Raw genomic sequence first — 22,576 nt, 5'->3', positions numbered from 1 at the left:
ACCCACCTCACCTCCGCCGGACTCTTTTTTAAAAGCAGGGGGTGAATGTGGCAAACCACTGTTAAGCTTACTGCCTGTGTGTGTGTGACATGCCTGGACATGCCCCTGCCGGCCCTGCCTGAGACTCCTCTCCCCCTGGTCCAGGTATAAAGGTGACTGCTCCCCACCCCCCTGCCTCAGTCTCTGGACCAGTTCATCAGCATGGGTGTGCTCCAAGTCGTTTGCGAATAAAAGCCTATTTGTTCTTGCATACCAACTAGTCTTTGCTTGATTGAGAGTGCACCACACTCCCAGGACAGGTTTTGATTTATATTGGCCGAGTGAGGGAACCATGGTTCACGAAAGAGGTGGAATGTCTTGTGAAAAGGAAAAGGGAAGCTTATGTAGGGATGAGGAAACAAGGTTCAGATGGCTCGATTGAGGGTTACAAGTTAGCAAGGAATGAGCTGAAAAAGGGGCTTAGGAGAGCTAGGAGGGGACATGAGAAGTCCTTGGCAGGTCGGATCAAGGAAAACCCCAAGACTTTTTACTCTTATGTGAGGAATAAAAGAATGACCAGGGTGAGGTTGGGGCCGGTCAAGGACAGTAGTGGGAACTTGTGTATGGAGTCAGTAGAGATAGGCGAGGTGATGAATGAATACTTTTCTTCAGTGTTCAACAAGGAGAGGGGCCATGTTTTTGAGGAAGAGAAGGTGTTACTGACTAATAGGCTGGAGGAAATAGATGTTCGGAGGGAGGATGTACTGGCAGTTTTGAATAAACTGAAGGTCGATAAGTCCCCTGGGCCTGATGAAATATATCCCAGGATTCTTTGGGAGGCAAGGGATGAGATTGCAGAGCCTTCAGCTTTGATCTTTGGGTCCTCACTGTCCACGGGGATGGTGCCAGAGGACTGGAGAGGCGAATGTTGTTCCTTTGTTTAAGAAAGGGAATAGAAATGACCCTGGTAATTATAGACCGGTTAGTCTTACTTCGGTGGTTGGTAAATTGATGGAAAAGGTCCTTAGGGGATTTAACAAAGAACAAAGAACAATACAGCACAGGAACAGGCCCTTCGGCCCTCCAAGCCCGCGCCGCTCCCCGGTCCAGGATTGAATCCTGAATCCAGGATCCCCGCCCAATTTTCCAGCCTATCTACATACCAATATCCTATCCACTGAGCTGTCCCTCACAGCTACGATGCTTTGTTCATCACAACCTATTAACTCACCCCCACCCCCCCATTCCAGACCATGTGATCTCCAGGGAGAGGCGAAAACCCAGAGTGAAAACCCCAGGGCCAATATGGGGAAAAGAAAATCTGGGAAATTCCTCTCCGACCCCCTGAGGCGATCGAAACGAGTCCAGGAGATCACACTGGCCCTGATCGGAAAATGCTTCCCAACCCTATTCATTTCCACTTCCACGAACACCATATGAATTCCCTGCCCCCGAGACAGGTTCCCAAATTTACGACCATTTAGAAAGATGCGGATTAATCCGGGATAGTCAGCACGGATTCGTGAAGGGCAAGTCGTGCCTCACAAATTTGATTTAATTTTTTGAGGAGGTAACTAAGTGTCTTGATGAAGGTAGGGCAGTTGATGTCATATACATGGATTTTAGTAAGGCGTTTGATAAGGTCCACCATGGTCGGCTTATGATGAAAGTAAGGAGGTGTGGGATAGAGGGAAAGTTGGCCGATTGGATAGGTATCTTAGAATTCTTAGAATCCCAACAGCACAGAAAGAGGCCATTCGGCCCATCGAGTCTGCACCGACCACAATGCCACCCAGGCCCTATCCCCATATCCCTACATATTTACCCACTAATCCCTCTAACCTACGCATCCCAGGACACTAAGGGCAATTTTAGCATAGCCAATCAACCTAACCCGCACATTTTTGGAATGTGGGAGGAAACCGGAGCACCCGGAGGAAACCCACTCAGACACGAGGAGAATGTGCAAACTCCACACAGACAGTGACCCAAGCCGGGAATCGAACCCAGGTCCCTGGAGCTGTGAAGCAGCAGTGCTAACCACTGTGCTACCGTGCCGCCCACGGTAACTGGCTAGCTGATCGAAGACAGAGGCTGGTGGTGGTTGGAAAATTTTCGGACTGGAGGCACGTTGCTAGCGGAGTGCCACAGGGATAAGTGCTTGGTCCTCTGCTCTTTGTGATTTTTATTAAGGAGGGGGCTGAAGGGTGGATCAGTAAATTTGCTGATGACACCAAGATTTGTGGAGTAGTGGATGAGGTGGAGGGCTGTTGTAGGCTGCAAAGAGACATAGATAGGATGCAAAGCTGGGCTGAAAATGGCAAGTGGAGTTTAACCCTGATAAATGCGAGGTGATTCATTTTGGTAGGACAAATTTAAATGTGGATTACAGGGTCAAAGGTAGGGTTCTGAAGACTGTGGAGGAACAGAGAGATCTTGGGGTCCATATCCACAGATCTCTAAAGGTTGCCACTCAAGTGGATAGAGCTGTGAAGAAGGCCTATAGTGTGTTAGCTTTTATTAACAGGGGATTGGAGTTTAAGAGCCGTGGGGTTATGCTGCAACTGTACAGGACCTTGGTGAGACCACATTTGGAATATTGTGTGCAGTTCTGGTCACCTCACTATAAGAAGGATGTGGAAGCGCTGGAAAGAGTGCAGAGGAGATTTACCAGGATGCTGCCTGGTTTGGAGGGTAGGTCTTATGAGGAAAGGTTGAGGGAGCTAGGGCTGTTCTCTCTGGAGCGGAGGAGGTTTATAAAATGATGAAGGGGATAGATAGAGTGAAGGTTCAAAGACTATTTCCTCGGGTGGATGGAGCTATTACAAGGGGGCATAACTATAGGGTTCATGGTGGGAGATATAGGAAGGCTTTCAGAGGTAGGTTCTTTACGCAGAGAGTGGTTGGGGTGTGGAATGGACTGCCTGCAGTGATAGCGGAGTCAGACACTTTAGGAACATTTAAGCGGTTATTGGATAGGCACATGGAGCACACCAGGATGATAGGGAGTGGGATAGCTTGATCTTGGTTTCAGAAAAAGCTCGGCACAACATTGTGGGCCGAAGGGCCTGTTCTGTGCTGTACTGTTCTATGTTCTATGTCTATATTAAAACTACATCTCCGTCATCTCCATCTATGTCATCATATTGAAGGAGACATAGCAACCTGGAGAACTCAGCCTGACAACGATACCAGCAGCATGGGAGGCACCCGCTGCAAACATGGATAAAGAGTCTGTACCCAGGGCAGTTTGTGGAGCTGGGGAAAGAGGGGAATGGGGAATGGAAAAGGAAAGAAAAAAGAACAATACAGCACAGGAATAGGCCCTTCGGCCTTCCAAGCCCACGTTGCTCCCTGGTCCAAACTGGACCATTCTTTTGTATCCCTCCATTCCCACAGACGTGTGCCTCTCAGAGAGAGCTCCTCACCAGAGCCATCGAATCCTATGGGGAAGGTGGGGCTGGAGTGAACTGACACAGGTAGCATTGCCCTGAGGGAGTGATACATTCCACTTGCCCAAACCTGGCTGCAGCTGCCTGTGGCTTTTTCCATGTCCCAAACCTGCCTGTGTGCATTCCTCGGTGTCCATTATAGAGCACATTCTTCACATTTACCAGAAACAAATAAATAACAATGAAAACTATACAGGAAGCAATTTATTTAAACATCAACAACTGTTAAATATAAACCTTCCTGTCCCTGTAACCAGAATCAGACCATTCTCTGTTTGTTCACTTCCTTAATGGAGATTTTAAAACGTTCTCTATATTTTATCTTCATCAAAAACTCCCCAGTGCACACGGTTAGATACAGAGTAAAGCTCCCTCCACACTGTCCCAATCAAACACTCCCAGGACAGGTACAGCACGGGGTTAGATACAGAGTGAAGCTCCCTCTACACTGTCCCCATCAAACACTCCCAGGACAGGTACAGCACGGGGTTAGATACAGAGTAAAGCTCCCTCTACACTGTCCCCATCAAACACTCCAGGACAGGCACAGCACGGGGTTAGATACAGAGTAAAGCTCCCTCTATACTGTCCCCATTGTTGAAGGGAGACTTAAAGAATCGGTTTAGAGGGAACAATATCCTTGGTTTAGGTGCCTGTATTACAATTTATATTCAAAGTACCTGTAGAGCAATTTATATTAGTCGGAATAATATAGAATAAATATGTGTGAATTTACTGTTATACGATCACAAAGGGGATGCATGAAAACTCCAGCATGTTAACAGGAGCTCAGGATACTAAAACGACACAAGATGGATGCTAGCTTTTAGCCACATTCCTGAACACCACTAGCTGGCTTGAGCACAAGCTTGTCCACAATAGACCACAGATACTGGTGACTGGTACCAGTCTATGATCTGAGGTCTCGGATCAAAACCAGACACGGAGGATTAGGGAGGATAGTCATGGGAGATGATAAGGAGGCCCACTGGACAAGGAGTATTGTACACTCAAGGACTCCAGATGGAGAAAGAAAGATAATATTGATGATGTGCCATGAGTCGTGTCCATGAGACCACGAGCTGATCATGCATAAGCCCACCTTACGTAATGCCTTTTTCATTGGATATGTGGCTGCTGTATGTAATCTGTCATCAATATTATTGGACAAGGTCCAGCCATGATGGCCTGTGTAGATGTTTGAAAAATGTATAAGAATGGATGTTTTTCCTTTGTTGGTTGGAGAGAGGCACTGGGTTTAACAGAAGCCATCTCCCCGCCGGCGAAAATAAACCGTTTGATGCGAGACCCAACCCTGAGCGCTGAGTGATTTCTTTGAGAGTCTCTCCTGCTAACAGTTTAGTGCTGTGACTCAGATTCCTCAGTCAACCAATACCATCAGAGAACTGGGTGAGTATATTTACTCATTATAAGTATAGACTTATCCCGGGACACAGGTGGTGTTCGGCGACTGACGAATTCCGAAATTGTGAAGAGGGTGTGGCCAGCAGACAAAATGGCGGTGGGTAGTTCGTTAAGAGATGGAGGCATTGTTGGATATTATTTATTGTATTGGAATAAGTAACTGACTTGTGACAGACTATTAGCTAAGAGACGTGTCCACTACAAGTAGCGTGGACATAAGCGTGGACCTCTGAGAGCGGTTCACGTCCCCAATTATGACAAGTAACGAAAGCGAGCTGGAATGGGGGCCAGAAGGCTTCTTGACCCACGGAGAAAAATAAGTTATTGACAAAATGATCAAATCAGGTTGGAAGCCCCACGACCCCCAGAACACCAGAGGGAGTGTTGGAAGGCAGAAAAGAAAGAAAAGGATGAAAAGGCATTAGTTTTAATACTCCGTGCCCATGTAATTCTGACAGAAAAAGTAAATGCATGTGTTAACAGTAGAAAACAGCAGCTGTCAGTTATGACAGGACAGACAGTGTTGCCAGCACTCACAGAACAAATCCCGAGTGCTCCACCCTATACCGACGAGGTAGAGATGCTCAGTAAAGGTTTAGGGAGGCAGGGGGACGCTCCGCCACCTGATGCCCCAGAGACTCAGATTACAGCAGCCCCTGTAAAGATTGAATACATCCCAGTGATTCCTGCTCAAAAGGGAATACGGGGAATAGCCCCGGGGCACCCGCACGACCACCACAGTTGCGGATGACATATGTCTCCCTATCCCCTGGGGAGACGATGGCATTGTTGGATAAATTGCCCGTACTGAAGCCTCGCAGTAGTAACGCAGTTTTCTGGGAGAGGCTTAAAGAAATACAGGTCTGCCATCGCCTCCACAATCGGGATGTTACGGGGCGAGTTAGAACAAAAATGCCTGAAAACTACTGGCTGCGATTGCAGGCTGCTCACCAGGATGGAAGTTGGTGTGCGGACCTGACCACAAACGCCCAGCAACAGGTGCAAGACTTCCTGGCTTTTAAGGCTGACGTCAGGTTCCCGTAAATTGGAGTGCCATCATAGAGGTCACCCAAAACAAAGGAGAAGGAGCACAAGTATATGCGAACAGGAAGTTTGAAGCTTTCCTTGCACATAGGGACTTAATAGGATGGAGGGTTATAGGTCGGCTTAAAAGGTAGCGTTATATTCGGCACAACTTATGGGGCCGAAGGGCCTGTTTTGTGCTGTAGTTTTTCTATGTTTCTATAGCGGCATGCCTAATGCCGATCGACAGACCCCAGCCTTCCTCCAATTATATCATGACGAACTGAGTCCTCTGCAACAGGCGATACTAAAGAGAGGGTTGGTACCTTTTAACAATTACGATAGAGTTATAGAGGTTTACAGGCCCTTCGGCCCAACTTGTCCATGCTGCCCTTTTTATTAAAACCCCTAATCTAATCCCAATTGCCCGCATTTGGCTCATATCCCTCTACACCCATCGTACCCATGTAACTATCCAAATGCTTTTTAAAAGATAAAATTGTACCCACCTCTACTACTACCTCTGGCAGCTTGTTCCAGACACTCACCACCCTCTGTGTGTGAAAGAATTGCCCCTCTGGACACTTTTGTATCTCTCCCCTCTCACCTTAAACCTATGCCTTCTAGTTTTAGACTCCCTTACCTTTGGGAAAAGATATTGACTATCTACCTTGTCTGTGCCCCTCATTATTTTATAGACCTCTATAAGATCACCCCTCAGCGTCCTACGCTCCAGAGAAAAAAGTCCCAGTCTATTCAGCCTCTCCTTATAACTCAATCCATCAAGTCCCGGTAGCATCCTAGTAAATCTTTTCTGCACTCTTTCTAGTTTAATAATATCCTTTCTATAAAAGGATGACCAGCATTGCACACAGTATTCCAAGTGTGGCCTTACCAATGTCTTGTACAACTTCAACAAGACACCTTGCAACAGACTTTTAGGCATCCAACAATCAGACAACGGACAATTACAATGGAAATGAGTATGACCAATCCATGTAATAAGTAAGATTCCCAGGACCCCCCCACTAGCCATTCCAGCCAGTTACTTCCTTCCTTGGGTCCCCGTCTGAAGCTATCAAGTTGTTCTCTGATGCTATTGATGACCTGTGTAATGTTATCAGACTCATCTGTGACATGGGTTATGCATTTATTGCCTATAATTGTACACACTCCCCCTTGTTGTGCTAACTGATAGTCCACTGCGTATCGTGTCTGTTGAAACAGCCCGTAGAGCACAGAGTCCCCCATCCCTGGAAACAGCCCGTAGAGCACAGAGTCCCCCATCCCTGGAAACAGCCCGTAGAGCACAGAGTCCCCCATCCCTGGAAACAGCCCGTAGAGCACAGAGTCCCCCATCCCTGGAAACAGCCCGTAGAGCACAGAGTCCCCCATCCCTGGAAACAGCCCGTAGAGCACAGAGTCCCCCATCCCTGGAAACAGCCCGTAGAGCACAGAGTCCCCCATCCCTGGAAACAGCCCGTAGAGCACAGAGTCCCCCATCCCTGGAAACAGCCCGTAGAGCACAGACTCCTGCGTCACCGAGCTGCCCGTGATGAACCTCGACAAATACCACTGCATCTCACTCCAGACCTTCTTTGCAAAGGCACATTCCACAAGGAGGTGTGCGACCATCTCATCAGCCCCGCAGCCGGTTCGAGGGCAGCGTGCGGTTGTGTTGAAACCTCGAGCGTGCATGAGGGATCTGACGGGGAGTGCCCTTCTCCCCACCAGCCAAGCTAGGTCTTGGTGCTTGTCTTCTGGGAGAAGTCAGACCAGCAACATCTTCTGTGCACCTTTTGGAAGAAGAGACGCGAGCACGTTCCATTCTGCTCCACGGAGCAGACCCTGGACCAGAAGATGACCTTGGAGGCCTCCGAGGCAAAGAGCGAGGCTTGCCGGCTCTTCACCTCCCAGAGATCCTCCTTGACACCAACCCCCAACGACTGCAGATGGAGTAGCTCCTGCATGCTTTTCTGGATTCGGGACATTTCCCCCCATCTCTCCCTGGCCTTCTGAACCCCTTTGCGGATGAAAAACCTTTTGATGTTGTCCTTGATTGTTTTCCACCAGAGCGATGGAGACTCAAAGAAGGATTTCACAGTTCTCCAACCCTGGTGCACCAGTGAAGTCCCTCAGCCGCCTCTACCAGATGCTGTAACTCCTGTTTATCTCTAGAGATGTTCTTCCACTTCCTGCTTCTTCGTAGATGTTGCTGGTCTGACTTCTCCCAGAATGCACCTGTGAAGTCCCTCAGCTGCCTCTACCTCATCTGTACCTTGCTTACCTGTTCCTTTTCTTTAAGTGTTCATTTATTCCACTGGATCATTTCCCTTACCTCTTTCTTCTTACCAATCTACCAATCATTAAACTCACACTCCCATTCTGCCTTACGTAACTCTTTGCTAAATGCCTGAATGCTCTCTCTCCCCTCTGCTATGTTAGAACATAAGAACATAAGAACTTGGAGCAGGAGTAGGCCATCTGGCCCCTCGAGCCATACAATAAGATCATGGCTGATCTTTTTGTGGACTCAGCTCCACTTACCCGCTCGTTCACCATAACCCTTAATTCCTTTACTGTTCAAAAATCTATCTATCCTTGCCTTAAAAACATTCAATGAGGTAGCCTCAACTGCTTCACAGGGCAGGGAATTCCACAGATTCACAACCCTTTGTGTGAAGAAGTTCCTCCTCAACTCAGTCCTAAATCTGCTTCCCCGTATTTTGAGGCTATGCCCCCTAGTTCTTGTTTCACGTGCCAGTGGAAACAACTTCCCTACTTCTATCTTATCTATTCCCTTCATAATCTTATATGTTTCTAGAAGATCTCCCCTCATTCTTCTGAATTCCAATGAGTATAGCCCCAGTCTCCTCAGTCTCTCCTCATAAGCCAAACCTCTCAACTCCGGAATCAACCTAGTGAATCCCCTTTGCACCCCCTCCAGTGCCAGTATATCCTTTCTCAAGTGAGGAGACCAAAACTGTACACAGTACTCCAGGTGTGGCCTCACCAGCACTTTATACAGCTGCAACATAACCTCGCTGTTTTTAAACTCCATCCCTCTAGCAATGAAGGACAAAATTCTATTTGTCTTCTTAATTACCTTCTGCACCTGCAAATCAACTCCTTGAGATTCTTGCACAAGGACACCCAGGTCCCTCTGCACAGCAGCATGCTGCAATTTTTTACCATTTAAATAATAGTCCATTTTGCTGTTATTCCTACCAAACTGGATGACCTCACATTTACCAACATTGTACTCCATCTGCCAGACCCTTGCCCACTCACTTAGACTATCTATATCCCTTTGCAGACTTTCAGCATCCTCTGCACACTTTGCTCTGCCACTCATCTTAGTGTCATCTGCGAATTTTGACACACTACACTTGGTCCCCAACTCCAAAACATCGATGTAAATCACAAACAATTGCGGTCCCAACTCTGATAAACGCATAGTGGTCCATTTTGGCAGGTCAAATGGGATGAAGGAGTACAATATAAAGGGAAAGACTCTTAGTACTGTAGAGAATCAGAAGGGTCCACAGGCCTCTAAAATCGGCCCCGCAGGTGGAGGAGGTGGTTAAGAAGGCGTATGGTGTGCTGGCCTTTATCAATCGAGGGATTGAGTATAGGAGTCCGGGGATAATGATGCAGCTATATAAGACCCTCGTCAGACCCCACTTGCAGTACTGTGCTCAGTTCTGGTCGCCTCACGAGAGGAAGGATGTGGAAAAGATTGAAAGGGTGCAGAGGAGATTTACAAGGATGTTGCCTGGATTGAGTGGCATGCCTTATGAGGATAGGCTGAGGGAGCTCGGTCTTTTCTCCTTGGAGAGACGTAGGATGAAAGGAGACCTAATAGAGGTGTCTAAGGTGTTGAGAGGCATAGATCGGGTGGACTCTCAGAGGCTTTTTCCCAGGGTGGAAATGGCTGCTACGAGAGGACACAGGTTTAAGGTGCTGGGGGGTAGGTACAGGGGAAATGTTAGGGGGAAGTTTTTCACACAGAGGGTGGTGGGCGAGTGGAATCGGCTGCCGTCAGTGGTGGTGGAGGCAAACTCAATAGGGTCTTTTAAGACTCATGGATGCGTACATGGGACTTAATAGGATGGAGGGTTATAGGTAGGCCTAAAAGGTAGGGATATATATTATATGTTCGGCACAACTTGTGGGGCCAAAGGGCCTGTTTTGTGCTGTAGTTTTTCTATGTTTCTATGTTTCTACGATCCCTGAGACACACCACTAGTCACTGATCGCCAACCAGAAAAACACCCATTTACCCCCACTCTTTGCTTTCTGTTAGTTAACCAATCCTCTAGCCATGCTAATATATTACCTTTATCACCGTGTACCTTTATCTTATGTAGCAGTCTGCGGCACCTTGTCAAATGCCTTCTGGAAATCCAGATACACCACATCCACAGGTTCCCCATTGTCCACTGTACATGTAATATTCTCAAAGAATTCCACCAAATTAGTCAAACATGACTTGCCCTTCATGAACCCATGCTGCATCTTACCAATGGGACAATTTATATCCAGATGTCTCGCTATTTCTTCCTTGATGATAGATTCAAGCATTTTCCCTACTACAGAAGTTAAGATAACCGGCCTATAGTTTCCCACCTTTTGTCTACCCCCTTTTTTAAATGTTTTGATCGAAGCTAATGATTTTACTCTTTGAAAGTTACCACAAAATCTTGTAACACAAAGATCCATCCTGTGTGGGACAGAATGGGTTAACTCTCTTCTTGTTTCAAAATGGGGCATAGTACATTTTCTCAAATGAATGTCATCACATCAAAACCCCATACTTCTGAATCAAAGATTAATCCCTATCTTTCCATTGTTAAGATTAATCCAAAACAAGATTTATCACAATCACTTTTAAATATCCTGATCTGATCTTCAGGTAAGCGTTCTCCAAGGCGGCCTTCACGACACACGACAGCGCAGAGTCGCTGAGCAGAAACTGATAGCCAAGTTCCGCACACATGAGGACGGCCTAAACCGGGATGTTGGATTTATGTCACATTATCAGTAACCCCCACAGCTTGCCTCCTGGACTTGCGGGCTGTCCTGTCTGGAGACAATACACATCTCTTTAACCTGTGCTTAATGCTCCCTCCACCCACATTGTCTGTATCTTTAAGATCTGGTTGGTTGTAGGGATTCGCATTCTAATCAGTATTCTGTAACTTGATTTTGTGTCTCTGTGCCCTGTTTGAGAGCACATTTCCACTCCATCTGACGAAGGAGCAGCGCTCCGAAAGCGAATGGTATTTGCTACCAAATAAACCTGTTGGACTTTAACCTGGTGTTGTTAAAACTCTTACTGTGTTCACCCCAGTCCAACGCCGACATTTCCACATCATGACTCCCATCAAACACTCCCAGGACAGGTACAGCATGGGGTTAGATACAGAGTAAAGCTCCCTCCACACTCTCCCCATCAAACACTCCCAGGACAGGTACAGCACGTGGTTAGATACAGAGTAAAGCTCCCTCCACACTCTCCCCATCAAACACTCCCAGGACAGGTACAGCACGTGGTTAGATACCGAGTAAAGCTCCCTCCACACTGTCCCCCATCAAACACTCCCAGGACAGGGACAGCACAGGATTAGATACGGAGTAAAGCTCCCTCTACACTGTCCCCCATCAAACACTCACAGGACAGGTACAGCACGGGGTTAGATACGGAGTAAAGCTCCCTCTACACTGTCCCCCATCAAACACTCACAGGACAGGTACAGCACAGGGTTAGATACAGAGTAAAGCTCCCTCTACACTGTCCCCATTAAACACTCCTAGGACAGGAACAATACGGGGTTAGATACAGGGTAAAGCTCCCTACACACTGTCCCCATCAAACACTCCCAGAGCAGGTACAGCACGGATTTTGATACACACTAAAGCTCCCTCTACACTGCCTCCATCAAACACTCCCAGGACAGGTACAGCATGGGGTTAGCTACACAGTAAAGCTCCTTCTACACTGTCTCCATCAGACACGATGTGGAGATGCCGGCGTTGGACTGAGCTAAACACAATAAGAAGTTTAACAACACCAGGTTAAAGTCCAACAGGCTTCTTTGGTATCAAAAGCCACTGGCTATATAAACCTGTTGGACTTTAACCTGGTGTTGTGAGACGTCTTACTGTGTCCATCATACGCTCCCAGGACAGTTACAGCACATGGTTAGATACAGAGTAAATCTCCCTCCACCCTGTCCCCCATCAAACACTCCCAGGACAGGTACAGCACATGGTTAGATACAGAGTAAATCTCCGTCCACCCTGTCCCCCATCAAACACTCCCAGGACAGGTACAGCACATGGTTAGATACAGAGTAAATCTCCCTCCACCCTGTCCCCCATCAAACACTCCTAGGACAGGTACAGCACGGGGTTAGGTACAGATTAAAACTCCCTCTACACTGTCCCTATCAAACACTCCCAGGGCAGGTACAACATGGGGTTTGATACAGGGTAAAGCTCCCTCCACACTGTCCCCATCAAACACAGTAAGAAGCCTAGCAACACCAGGTTAAAGTCCAACAGGTTTATTTGGTAGCAAAAGCCACTAGCTTTCGGAACAGGCTGTCCCTTCGTCAGGTGGGTGGGAGTTCTGATCACAAACAGGGCACAAAGACACAAACTCAATTTACATGAATAATGATTGGAATGTGAGTCTTTACAGCTAATCAAGTCTTAAAGGTACAGACAATGTGAATGGACAGAGCATTAAGCACAGGTTAAAGAGATGCGTATTGTCTCCAGACAGGACAGCTAGTGAGATTTTGCACATCCAGGCAGGTTGTGGGGGTGACAGATAGTGTGACATGAACCCAATATCCCGGATGAGGCCGTCCTCATGTGTGCGGAACTTGGCTATCAGTTTCTGCTCAGCGACTCTGTCGTGTGTCGTGAAGGCCACCTTGGAGAATGCTCACCCAGCGATCTGAGGCTGAATGCCCGTGACCCCTGAAGTGCTCCCCAACAGGAAGAGAACAGTCTTGCCTGGTGATTGTCGAGCGGTGTTCATTCATCCGTTGTCGTAGCGTCTGCATGGTTTCCCCAATGTACCATGCCTCAGGACATCCTTTCCTGCAGTGTAACAGGTAGACAACGTTGGCCTAGCTGCAAGACTATGTACCGTGTCCCTGGTGGATGGTGTTCTCGCGTGAGATTATGGCATCCGTGTCGATGATCCGGCACGTCTTGCAAAGGTTGCTGTGGCAGGGTTGTGTGGGGTGTCAGACAATGGTCTGTTTGAGGTTGTGCGGTTGTTTGAAGGCAAGAGGTGGGGGTGTGGGGATGGCCTTGGTGAGATGTTCGTCTTCATCAATGACATGTTGAAGGCTCCGGAGGAGATGCCGTAGCTTCTCCACTCCGGGGAAGTACTGGACGATGAAGGGTACTCTGTCCACTGTGTCCCGTGTTTGTCTTCTGAGGTGGTCGGTGCGGTACAATGCACATCTCTTTAACCTGTGCTTAATGCTCCCTCCACTCACATTGTCTGTACCTTTAAGACTTGATTAGCTGTAAAGACTCACATTCCAATCATTATTCATGTAAATTGAGTTTGTGTCTTTGTGCCCTGCTTGTGATCAGAACTCCCACCCACCTGACGAAGGGACAGCCTGTTCCGAAAGCTAGTGGCTTTTGCTATCAAATAAACCTGTTGGACTTTAACCTGGTGTTGTAAGACTTCTTACTGTGTTAACCCCAGTCCAACGCCGGCATCTCCACATCATAACACCCATCAAACACTCCCAGGACAGGTACAGCATGGAGTTAGATACAGAATAAAGCTCCCTCTACACTGTCCGCATCAACCACTTCCAGGGCATGTACAGCACGGTGTTAGGTACAGAGTAAAGCTCCCTCTACACTTTCCCCATCAAACACTTCCAGCACAGGTACAGCACTGGGTTAGATACAGAGTAAATCTCCCTCTGCACTGTCCCCATCAAACACTCCCAGGACAGGCACAGCATGGGGTTAGATACAGGGTAAAGCTCCCTCTACACGGTCCCCATCAAACACTCCCAGGACAGGTACAGCACGGGGTTAGATACAGAGAAAATCTCCCTCTGGACAGTCCCCCTCAAACACACCCAGGACAGGTACAGTACGGGGTTAGATACAGAGTAAAGCTCCGTCTACACTTTCCCCATCAAACACACCCAGGACAGGTACAGCACGGTGTGAGGTACAGAGTAAATCTCCCTCTACATTGACCTAATCAAACAGTCCCAGGACAGGTACAGCACTGGGTTAGTGATGCACGTCAATTGAACTCAAGACACGAGGCTTCGGTAACTGAAGGCTTTTATTGCCTAACAATGGAACTACTAGAACGTAAGTACACCATCCCAGACTGACGAGGTCCCGCCCGAGCAGGGGGTCTTATACCTCTCCCAGGAGGCGGAGCCCGACTGGGATGTGCCACAACAGTAACAACCACAGGTGTATTAATCCCACCCTAGCCCAACAACAACATTAGAACAACCCCACAGTGGGAACCAACGATGGTTCACCACATTCACCCCTCCTTTGAGAACAAAGGCCGGCGGGGTGCGAAAACAGACTAAAAAAAAAAGTCAACAGATTATCAGTCCAGACGGTCTGGAGGACCGCACCGTCATTGTGACCTCCTCAATACCGGTGGTGACACCGGAGTAGGTGCTTGCGGTGGTGTTCTCTCCAAAACAGCGTCCGGCTGTCCTCTCGCGGACTCACAGGCCGGTTGACCCTGATGAAGCGGTAGTGCAGGGGATCCCGGTACATTCTGCGATGGCGCCGATCTCCGGGGCTCAGGCAAGCTGTACATTGGAGTATAACTGTTAAGCACTGGCCCCGGTGCTGACCGCGCCACGTCCGGGGAAGAAATAAGGGATAAGGGATTCGTCACTAGGGGTATGGGAGCGACAGGAGTTGCTACGTCCCCTGCGGGCGCCAGGTCTCGGATCGAGACTGTGTCCTCTCGCCCGTCAGGATATGCCACATAGGCATACTGAGGGTTGGCGTGGAGGAGGTGGACCTGTTCGACCAAGGGGTCGGACTTGCGGGCCCTTACATGTCGCCGCAGAAGGACGGGTCCTGGGTACGTCAACCAGGCTGGTAAAGATATCCCCGAGGACGACTTCTGAGGGAATGAGAACATCCTCTCGTGGGGAGTAGCATTGGTTGCCGTACACAGGAGGGAGCGAATGGAGTGAAGCTCATTTGGGAGGACCTCCTGCCAATGGGAGGCTGGAAGGCCTTTGGACTTCAGCGCCAATAGGACAGCCTTCCAGACTGTAGCATTCTCTCTTTCCACCTGTCCATTGCCCCTAGGGTTGTAACTCGTGGTCCTACTAGAGGCAATCCCGTATGAGAGCAGGAATTGCCTCAAGTCATTACTCATGAACGACGAGCCCCTGTCGCTATGTATATAGCTGGGGTACCCGAACAGGGTAAAAAGATCACGGAATGCCTTGATCACCGTGGCAGTCGACGTGTCCGCGCAGGGGACAACAAACGGGAACCGGGAGTACTCGTCTATTATGTTCAGAAAGTACACGTTCCGATCTGTTGAGGGAAGGGGGCCCTTAAAATCCACACTCAGCCTCTCGAAGGGGCGAGTGGCCTTGACCAAATGTGCCCGGTCAGGTCGGTAAAAGTGCGGTTTGCATTCCGCGCAAATCCGACAGCTCCTTGTCACTGACCTGACGTCCTCCACCGAGTAAGGCAGGTTGCGGGCTTTGATAAAGTGGTAGAGCCGAGTGACCCCAGGATGGCACAGGTCATTATGGAGGGCGTTCAAGCGATCCTCCTGCATAGTAGCGCATGTTCCGCGCGAGAGGGCATCCGAGGGCTCATTGAGTTTCCCTGGACGATACATAATATCGTAGTTATAGGTGGAGAGCTCAATTCTCCACCGCAAGATCTTGTCATTCTTGATCTTGCCCCTCTGCGTGTTATTGAACATGAACGCCATGGACCGCTGGTCCGTGATCAGGGTGAACCGCTTCCCCGCCAGGTAATGGCACCAGTGTCTGACGGCCTCCACAATGGCCTGGGCCTCCTTTTCCACCGCTGAATGCCGAATTTCGGGACCTTGGAGGGTGCGGGAAAAAAACGCGACGGGCCTGCCTGCCTGGTTTAGTGTGGCGGCCAGGGCGAAATCAGATGCATCGCTTTCCACCTGAAAAGGGATGGATTCGTCTACCGCGTGCATCGTGGCTTTCGCAATGTCGTGTTTCAATGCCTTGAAGGCCAATTGGGCCTCTGGCGTGAGTGGAAAAGTCGTGGACTTAATAAGCGGATGGGCTTTGTCCGCGTAGTTGGGGACCCACTGCGCATAATAGGAGAAGAAGCCTAGGCATCTCCTCAGTGCTTTTGCGCTAGCGGGCAAAGGAAGTTCAGCAAGGGGGCGCATACGGTCGGGATCAGGGCCAATGACCCCGTTTTCCACTACGTATCCCAGGATGGCTAACCGGCGCGTACGGAATACACACTTCTCCCTGTTGTAGGTCAAATTCAGGCGAGATGCAGTGCGTAAAAAGTTCTGGAGATTTGTGTCATGGTCCTGCTGATCACGGCCGCAGATGGTGACATTATCCAGGTACGGGAAGGTAGCCCGCAGCCCGTTCTGGTCCACCATTCGGTCCATAGCACGCTGGAAGACCGAGACCCCATTGGTGACACCAAATGGAACCCTAAGAAACTGATACAGACGACCATCCGCCTCAAAAGCCGTGTAGTGTCGGTCCTCTGGGCGGATGGGGAGTTGGTGGTAGGTGGACTTAAGGTCTATGGTGGAGAACACCCGGTACTGCGCAATCTGATTGACCATATCAGATATGCGCGGGAGAGGATACGCATCCAGCTGCGTATATCGATTAATGGTCTGACTGTAATCAATGACCATCCGGGGTTTGTTCCCGCTCTTAACCACCACAACCTGTGCTCTCCATGGACTAACACTGAGCTGTATGATCCCTTCTTTGAGGAGCCGCTGAACCTCAGATCTGATGAAGATCCGATCTTCAGCGCTGTAACGCCTACTTTTAGTAGCGATGGGCTTGCAGCCTGGTACCAGATTCTTGAATAAAGAGGGTGTGGTGATCTTTAATGTAGAAAGACTGCATGCGGGGCGCTTTGGACAATTTGGAGACTGCAGCTGTTCCCCTACTGTCAGCGAAGGGAGTGGCCCACCGTACTGTAGGATCACACTCTTCATGTGGACCATAAAGTTTAGTCCGAGGAGAATTGGTGCGCAAAGATGCGGCAACACAAGGAGCCTGAATCGCTCGTAAATTGTGCCCTGCACTTTCAGAGTTACCACACAACGTCCTTGAACAGGGACAGACCGGGACCGTGATGCCATAGAGATTGTCTGTTTGGCAGGTTGAATCTGGAGTCCACACCTCTTTACAGTGTCAGGGTGAATAAAGCTCTCAGTGCTCCCGCTGTCAATCAGACAATAAATTGCACGACCATTTACCTCTATGTCCATCATTGAACAGTCAAGCCTGTGGTGCTTAGCCTGGTTCAGGGTGATCGACGCCACCGTTGGCCCTTGAACGTCACTGCAGGCAGCTGAGGTCGATGCTGAGGACCCCTGCTGGTCGCTCCTGGTCGTCATCGACCAAAATGGCCGCCCCCATGAATCGCACATGGTTGAGGGCGCCAAGCGTAGCGACTCCCGGTGGTCATCCTCCTCCGACTCCGTCGACCATCATGGCGTCGTCCTGGACTCGCACGTGGACGAACCCCGTGGGTACTTCGACGACGATGGTGATGATCCCCGTTCTGAAGGGTCACAGGCTGCACTGCCGTTCTTGGGCTTTGATCTGCACACCTTCGCGTAGTGCCCCTTTTTACCGCATTGATTACAGACCACCGCTTTAGCAGGACACTTTTGTCGTGGATGCTCGGCCATTCCGCAGAAGTAGCACCGCGGGCCGCATGGGGCTGCCGCTGTCGTCGGGTCTACATGGGAGCACGCCATAACACTGCACTTCGAGCCCGTGGGGCGAGGAGGGATTTGTGACTGCTCCTGCCACGTTGTCTCCACGTGGTCCTCCGGATACAGGACCAAGCTCTTCGAAGCCGCCTCAAGCATTTCAGCCATTTCCATAGCTTGGGTCAGGTTGAGATTCCCCTTTTCTAGCAGCTTGAGACGGATGTACGAAGATCCTACCCCTGCCACAAACGCATCTCGGGCGAGGTCATACATATACTGCTCAGCCGACACAGCTTTGCAGTCGCAGCCCCTGGCAAGCTGCAAGAGCTCATTGGCGTAATTCTCCATGGTTTCGCCCGACTGCCGACGTCGTGTAGCGAGGAGGTAACGAGCGTGGATCTCATTGGGAGGTTTCGTGTAGCGCTTTTTTAAAAGCTCGAGGGCCCTCGGGTAAGTGGTGGCCGCACGGATCGCGAGGTAGACAGTGTCGCTTACCCTCGCATGGAGGACCCGGAGTCTGTCATCATCTGTGATGACCGCTGCGGAGGCTGCCAGGTAGTCCTCAAAACACTTCAGCCAGTGGTCGAAGGTGTTAGAGGCGCCCACCGCACGTGGATCCAGCGTCAGACGCTCTGGCTTTAAGATTAGTTCCATACTCTCCTTTTCATCGAGAGCTTAGTGTTAGGCAATAAAATTGATGCACGTCAATTGAACTCAAGACACGAGGCTTCGGTAACTGAAGGCTTTTATTGCCTAACAATGGAACGACTAGAACGTAAGTACACCATCCCAGACTGACGAGGTCCCGCCCGGGCAGGGGGTCTTATACCTCTCCCAGGAGGCGGAGCCCGACTGGGATGTGCCACAACAGTAACAACCACAGGTGTAATAATCCCACCCTAGCCCAACCACAACATTAGAACAATCCCACAGTGTGAACACCCTAGCCCAACAACAACATTAGAACAACCCCACAGTGGGAACCAATGATGGTTCACCACAGTTAGATACAGAGAAAATCTCCCTCTGCACTGTCCCCATCAAACACTCCCAGGACAGGCACAGCATGGGGTGAGATAGAGGGTAAAGCTCCCTCTGCACTGTCCCCATGAAACACTCCCAGCACCGGTACAACACTGGGTTAAATACAGAGAAAATCTCCCTCTGCACTGTCCCCATCAAACACTCCCAGGACAGGCACAGCATGGGGTTAGATACACAGTAAATCTCCCTCTACACTTTCTCCATCAAACACTCCCAGGACAGGCACAGCATGGGGTTAGATACAGAGTAAAGCTCCCTCTACACGGTCCCCATCAAACACTCCCAGGACAGGTACAGCACGGGGTTAGATACAGAGTAAAGCTCCGTCTACACTTTCCCCATCAAACATACCCAGGACAGGTATAGCACGGTGTTAGGCACAGAGTAAGGCTCCCTCTACAATGTCCCCATCAAACATTCCCAGCACAGCTAGAGCACTGGGTTAGATACTGAGTAAATCTCCCTCTGCACTGTCCCCATCAAACACTCCCAGGACAGGCACAGCATGGGGTGAGATAGAGGGTAAAGCTCCCTCTACACTGTCCCCATCAAACACTCCCAGCACTGGGTTAAATACAGAGAAAAGCTCCCTCTGCACTGTCCCCATCCAACACTCCCAGGACAGGCACAGCATGGGGTGAGAGCGAGGGTAAAGCTCCCTCTACACTGTCCCTATCAAACACTCCCAGCACCGGTACAGCACTGGGTTAAATACAGAGAAAATCTCCCTCTGCACTGTCCCCATCAAACACTCCCAGGACAGGCACAGCACGGGGTTAGATACACAGTAAAACTTCTTCTCCACTGTCCCCATCAAACACTCCCAGGGCAGGTACAGCACGGTGTTAGGTACAGAGTAAAGCTCCCTCTACACTGTCCCCATCATACTGTCACAGCACCGGTACAGCACTGGGTTAGATACAGAGTAAATCTCCCTCCTCACTGTCCCCATCAAACATTCCCAGCACAGGTACAGCACGGGGTTAGATACAGAGTAAAGCTCCCTCTACACTGTCCCCATCATACAATCCCAGCACAGGTACAGCACTGGGTTAGATACAGAGTAAATCTCCCTCTGCACTGTCCCAATCAAGCACTCCCAGGACAGGCACAGCACGAGGTTAGATACAGGGTAAAGCTCCGTCTACACGGTCCCCATCCTACACTCCCAGGGCAGGTACAGCACGGGGTTAGATACAGACTAAAGCTCCCTCTACACGTTCCCCATCAAACACTCCCAGGACAGGTACAGCACGGGGTTAGATACAGAGTAAAGCTTCCTCTACACTTTCCCCATCAAACACACCCAGGACATGTACAGCACGGTGTTCGGTACAGAGTAAAGCTCCCTCTACACTGTCCCCATCATACAATCCCAGCACAGGTACAGCACTGGGTTAGATACAGAGTAAATCTCCCTACTCACTGTCACCATCAAACACTCCCAGCACAGGTACAGCACTGGTTTAGATACAGAGTAAATCTCCCTCTGCGCTGTCCCCATCAAACACTCTCAGGAAAGGCACAGCATGGGGTTAGATACAGAGGAAAGCTCCCTCTACACTTTCTCCATCAAACACTCCCAGGACAGGCACAGCATGGGGTTAGATACACAGTAAAGCTCCCTCTACACTGTCCCCATCAAACACACCCAGGACAGGTACATCACGGTGTTAGGTACAGAGTAAAGCTCCCTCTACACTGTCCCCATCATACAATCCCAGCACAGGTACAGCACTGGGTTAGATACAGAGTAAATCTCCCTCCTCACTGTCACCATTAAACACGATGTGGAGATGCCGGCGTTGGACTGGGGTAAACACAGTAAGAAGTTTAACAACACCAGGTTAAAGTCCAACAGGTTTATTTGGTAGCAAAAACCATTAAACACTCCCAGCACAGGTACAGCACTGGGTTAGATACAGAGTAAATCTCCCTCCTCACTGTCACCATTAAACACTCTCAGGACAGGTACAGCACTGGGTTCGATACAGAGTAAATCTCCCTCTGCACTGACCTAATCAAACATTCCCAGCACAGGTACAGCACTGGGTTAGATACAAAGTAAATCTCCCGCTGCACTGTCCCCATCAAACACTCCCAGCACCGGAACAGCACTGGGTTAAATACAGAGAAAATCTCCCTCTGCACTGTCCCCATCAAACACTCCCAGCACAGGTACAGCATGGTGATAGATACAGAGTAAAGCTCCCTCTGCACAGTCCCCCTCAAACACATCCAGGACAGGTACAGCACGGGGTTAGGTACAGAGTAAATCTCCCTCTACATTGACCTAATCAAACAGTCCCAGGACAGGTACAGCACTGGGTTAGATACAGAGTAAATCTCCCTCTGCACTGTCCCCATCAAACACTCCCAGGACAGGCACAGCATGGGGTGAGATAGAGGGTAAAGCTCCCTCTACACTGTCCCCATCAAACACTCCCAGCACCGGTACAGCACTGGGTTAAATACAGAGAAAATCTCCCTCTGCACTGTCCCCATCAAACACTCCCTGCACAGGTACAGCACGGGGCTAGATACAGAGTAAAGGTCCCTCTGGACAGTCCCCCTCAAACACACCCAGGACAGGTACAGTACGGGGTTAGATACAGAGTAAATCTCCGTCTACACTTTCCCCATCAAACACACCCAGGACAGGTACAGCACGGTGTTAGGTACAGAGTAAATCTCCCTCTACATTGACCGAATCAAACAGTCCCAGGACAGGTACAGCACTGGGTTAGATACAGAGTAAATCTCCCTCTGCACTGTCCCCATCAAACACTCCCAGGACAGGCACAGCATAGGGTGAGATAGAGGGTAAAGCTCCCTCTACACTGTCCCCATCAAACACTCCCAGCACCGGAACAGCGCTGGGTTAAATACAGAGAAAATCTCCCTCTGCACTGTCCCCATCAAACACTCCCAGCACAGGTACAGCATGGGGTTAGATACAGAGTAAAGCTCCCTCTACACTGTCCCCATCAAACACACCCAGGACAGGTACATCACGGTGTTAGGTACAGAGTAAAGCTCCCTCTACAGTGTCCCCATCATACAATCCCAGCACAGGTACAGCACTGGGTTAGATACAGAGTAAATCTCCCTCCTCACTGTCACCATCAAACACTCCCAGCACAGGTACAGCACTGGTTTAGATACAGAGTAAATCTCCCTCTGCGCTGTCCCCATCAAACACTCTCAGGAAAGGCACAGCATGGGGTTAGATACAGAGTAAAGCTCCCTCTACACTTTCTCCATCAAACACTCCCAGGACAGGCACAGCATGGGGTTAGATACACAGTAAAGCTCCCTCTACACTGTCCCCATCAAACACACCCAGGACAGGTACATCACGGTGTTAGGTACAGAGTAAAGCTCCCTCTACACTGTCCCCATCATACAATCCCAGCACAGGTACAGCACTGGGTTAGATACAGAGTAAATCTCCCTCCTCACTGTCACCATTAAACACTCCCAGCACCGGTACAGCACTGGGTTAAATACAGAGAAAATCTCCCTCTGCACAGTCCCCATCAAACACTCCCAGGACAGGCACAGCATCGGGTTCGATATAGGGTAAAGCTCCTTCTGCACAGTCCCCATCAAACACTTCCAGGGCAGGGACAGCACGCGGTTAGATACACAGTAAATCTCCCTCTGCACTTTCTCCATCAAACACTCCCAG

The 22,576-nt window shown here is 49.6% G+C and overlaps 1 protein-coding gene across 1 annotated transcript in view; it reads left to right on the top strand.

The window, feature by feature from the left end:
• The first annotated feature begins 5,636 nt into the window (after window positions 1–5,636).
• Window positions 5,637–22,576, top strand: part of LOC144486015 (uncharacterized) — a 170,568-nt gene continuing 153,628 nt past the window's right edge. Inside the window, exons 1-2 of the mRNA XM_078204124.1 lie at window positions 5,637–5,885; window positions 7,650–7,836. Coding sequence (XP_078060250.1) covers window positions 5,637–5,885; window positions 7,650–7,836 — 436 coding nt within the window. The remainder of the gene's footprint in view (window positions 5,886–7,649; window positions 7,837–22,576) is intronic.

Source organism: Mustelus asterias, unplaced genomic scaffold (genome assembly GCF_964213995.1).
Source record: "Mustelus asterias unplaced genomic scaffold, sMusAst1.hap1.1 HAP1_SCAFFOLD_266, whole genome shotgun sequence".
Taxonomy (NCBI): Eukaryota; Metazoa; Chordata; class Chondrichthyes; order Carcharhiniformes; family Triakidae; genus Mustelus; species Mustelus asterias.
The sequence above is the reverse complement of the archived record's forward strand: the minus strand, read 5'-3'. Positions and strand labels throughout refer to the sequence as shown.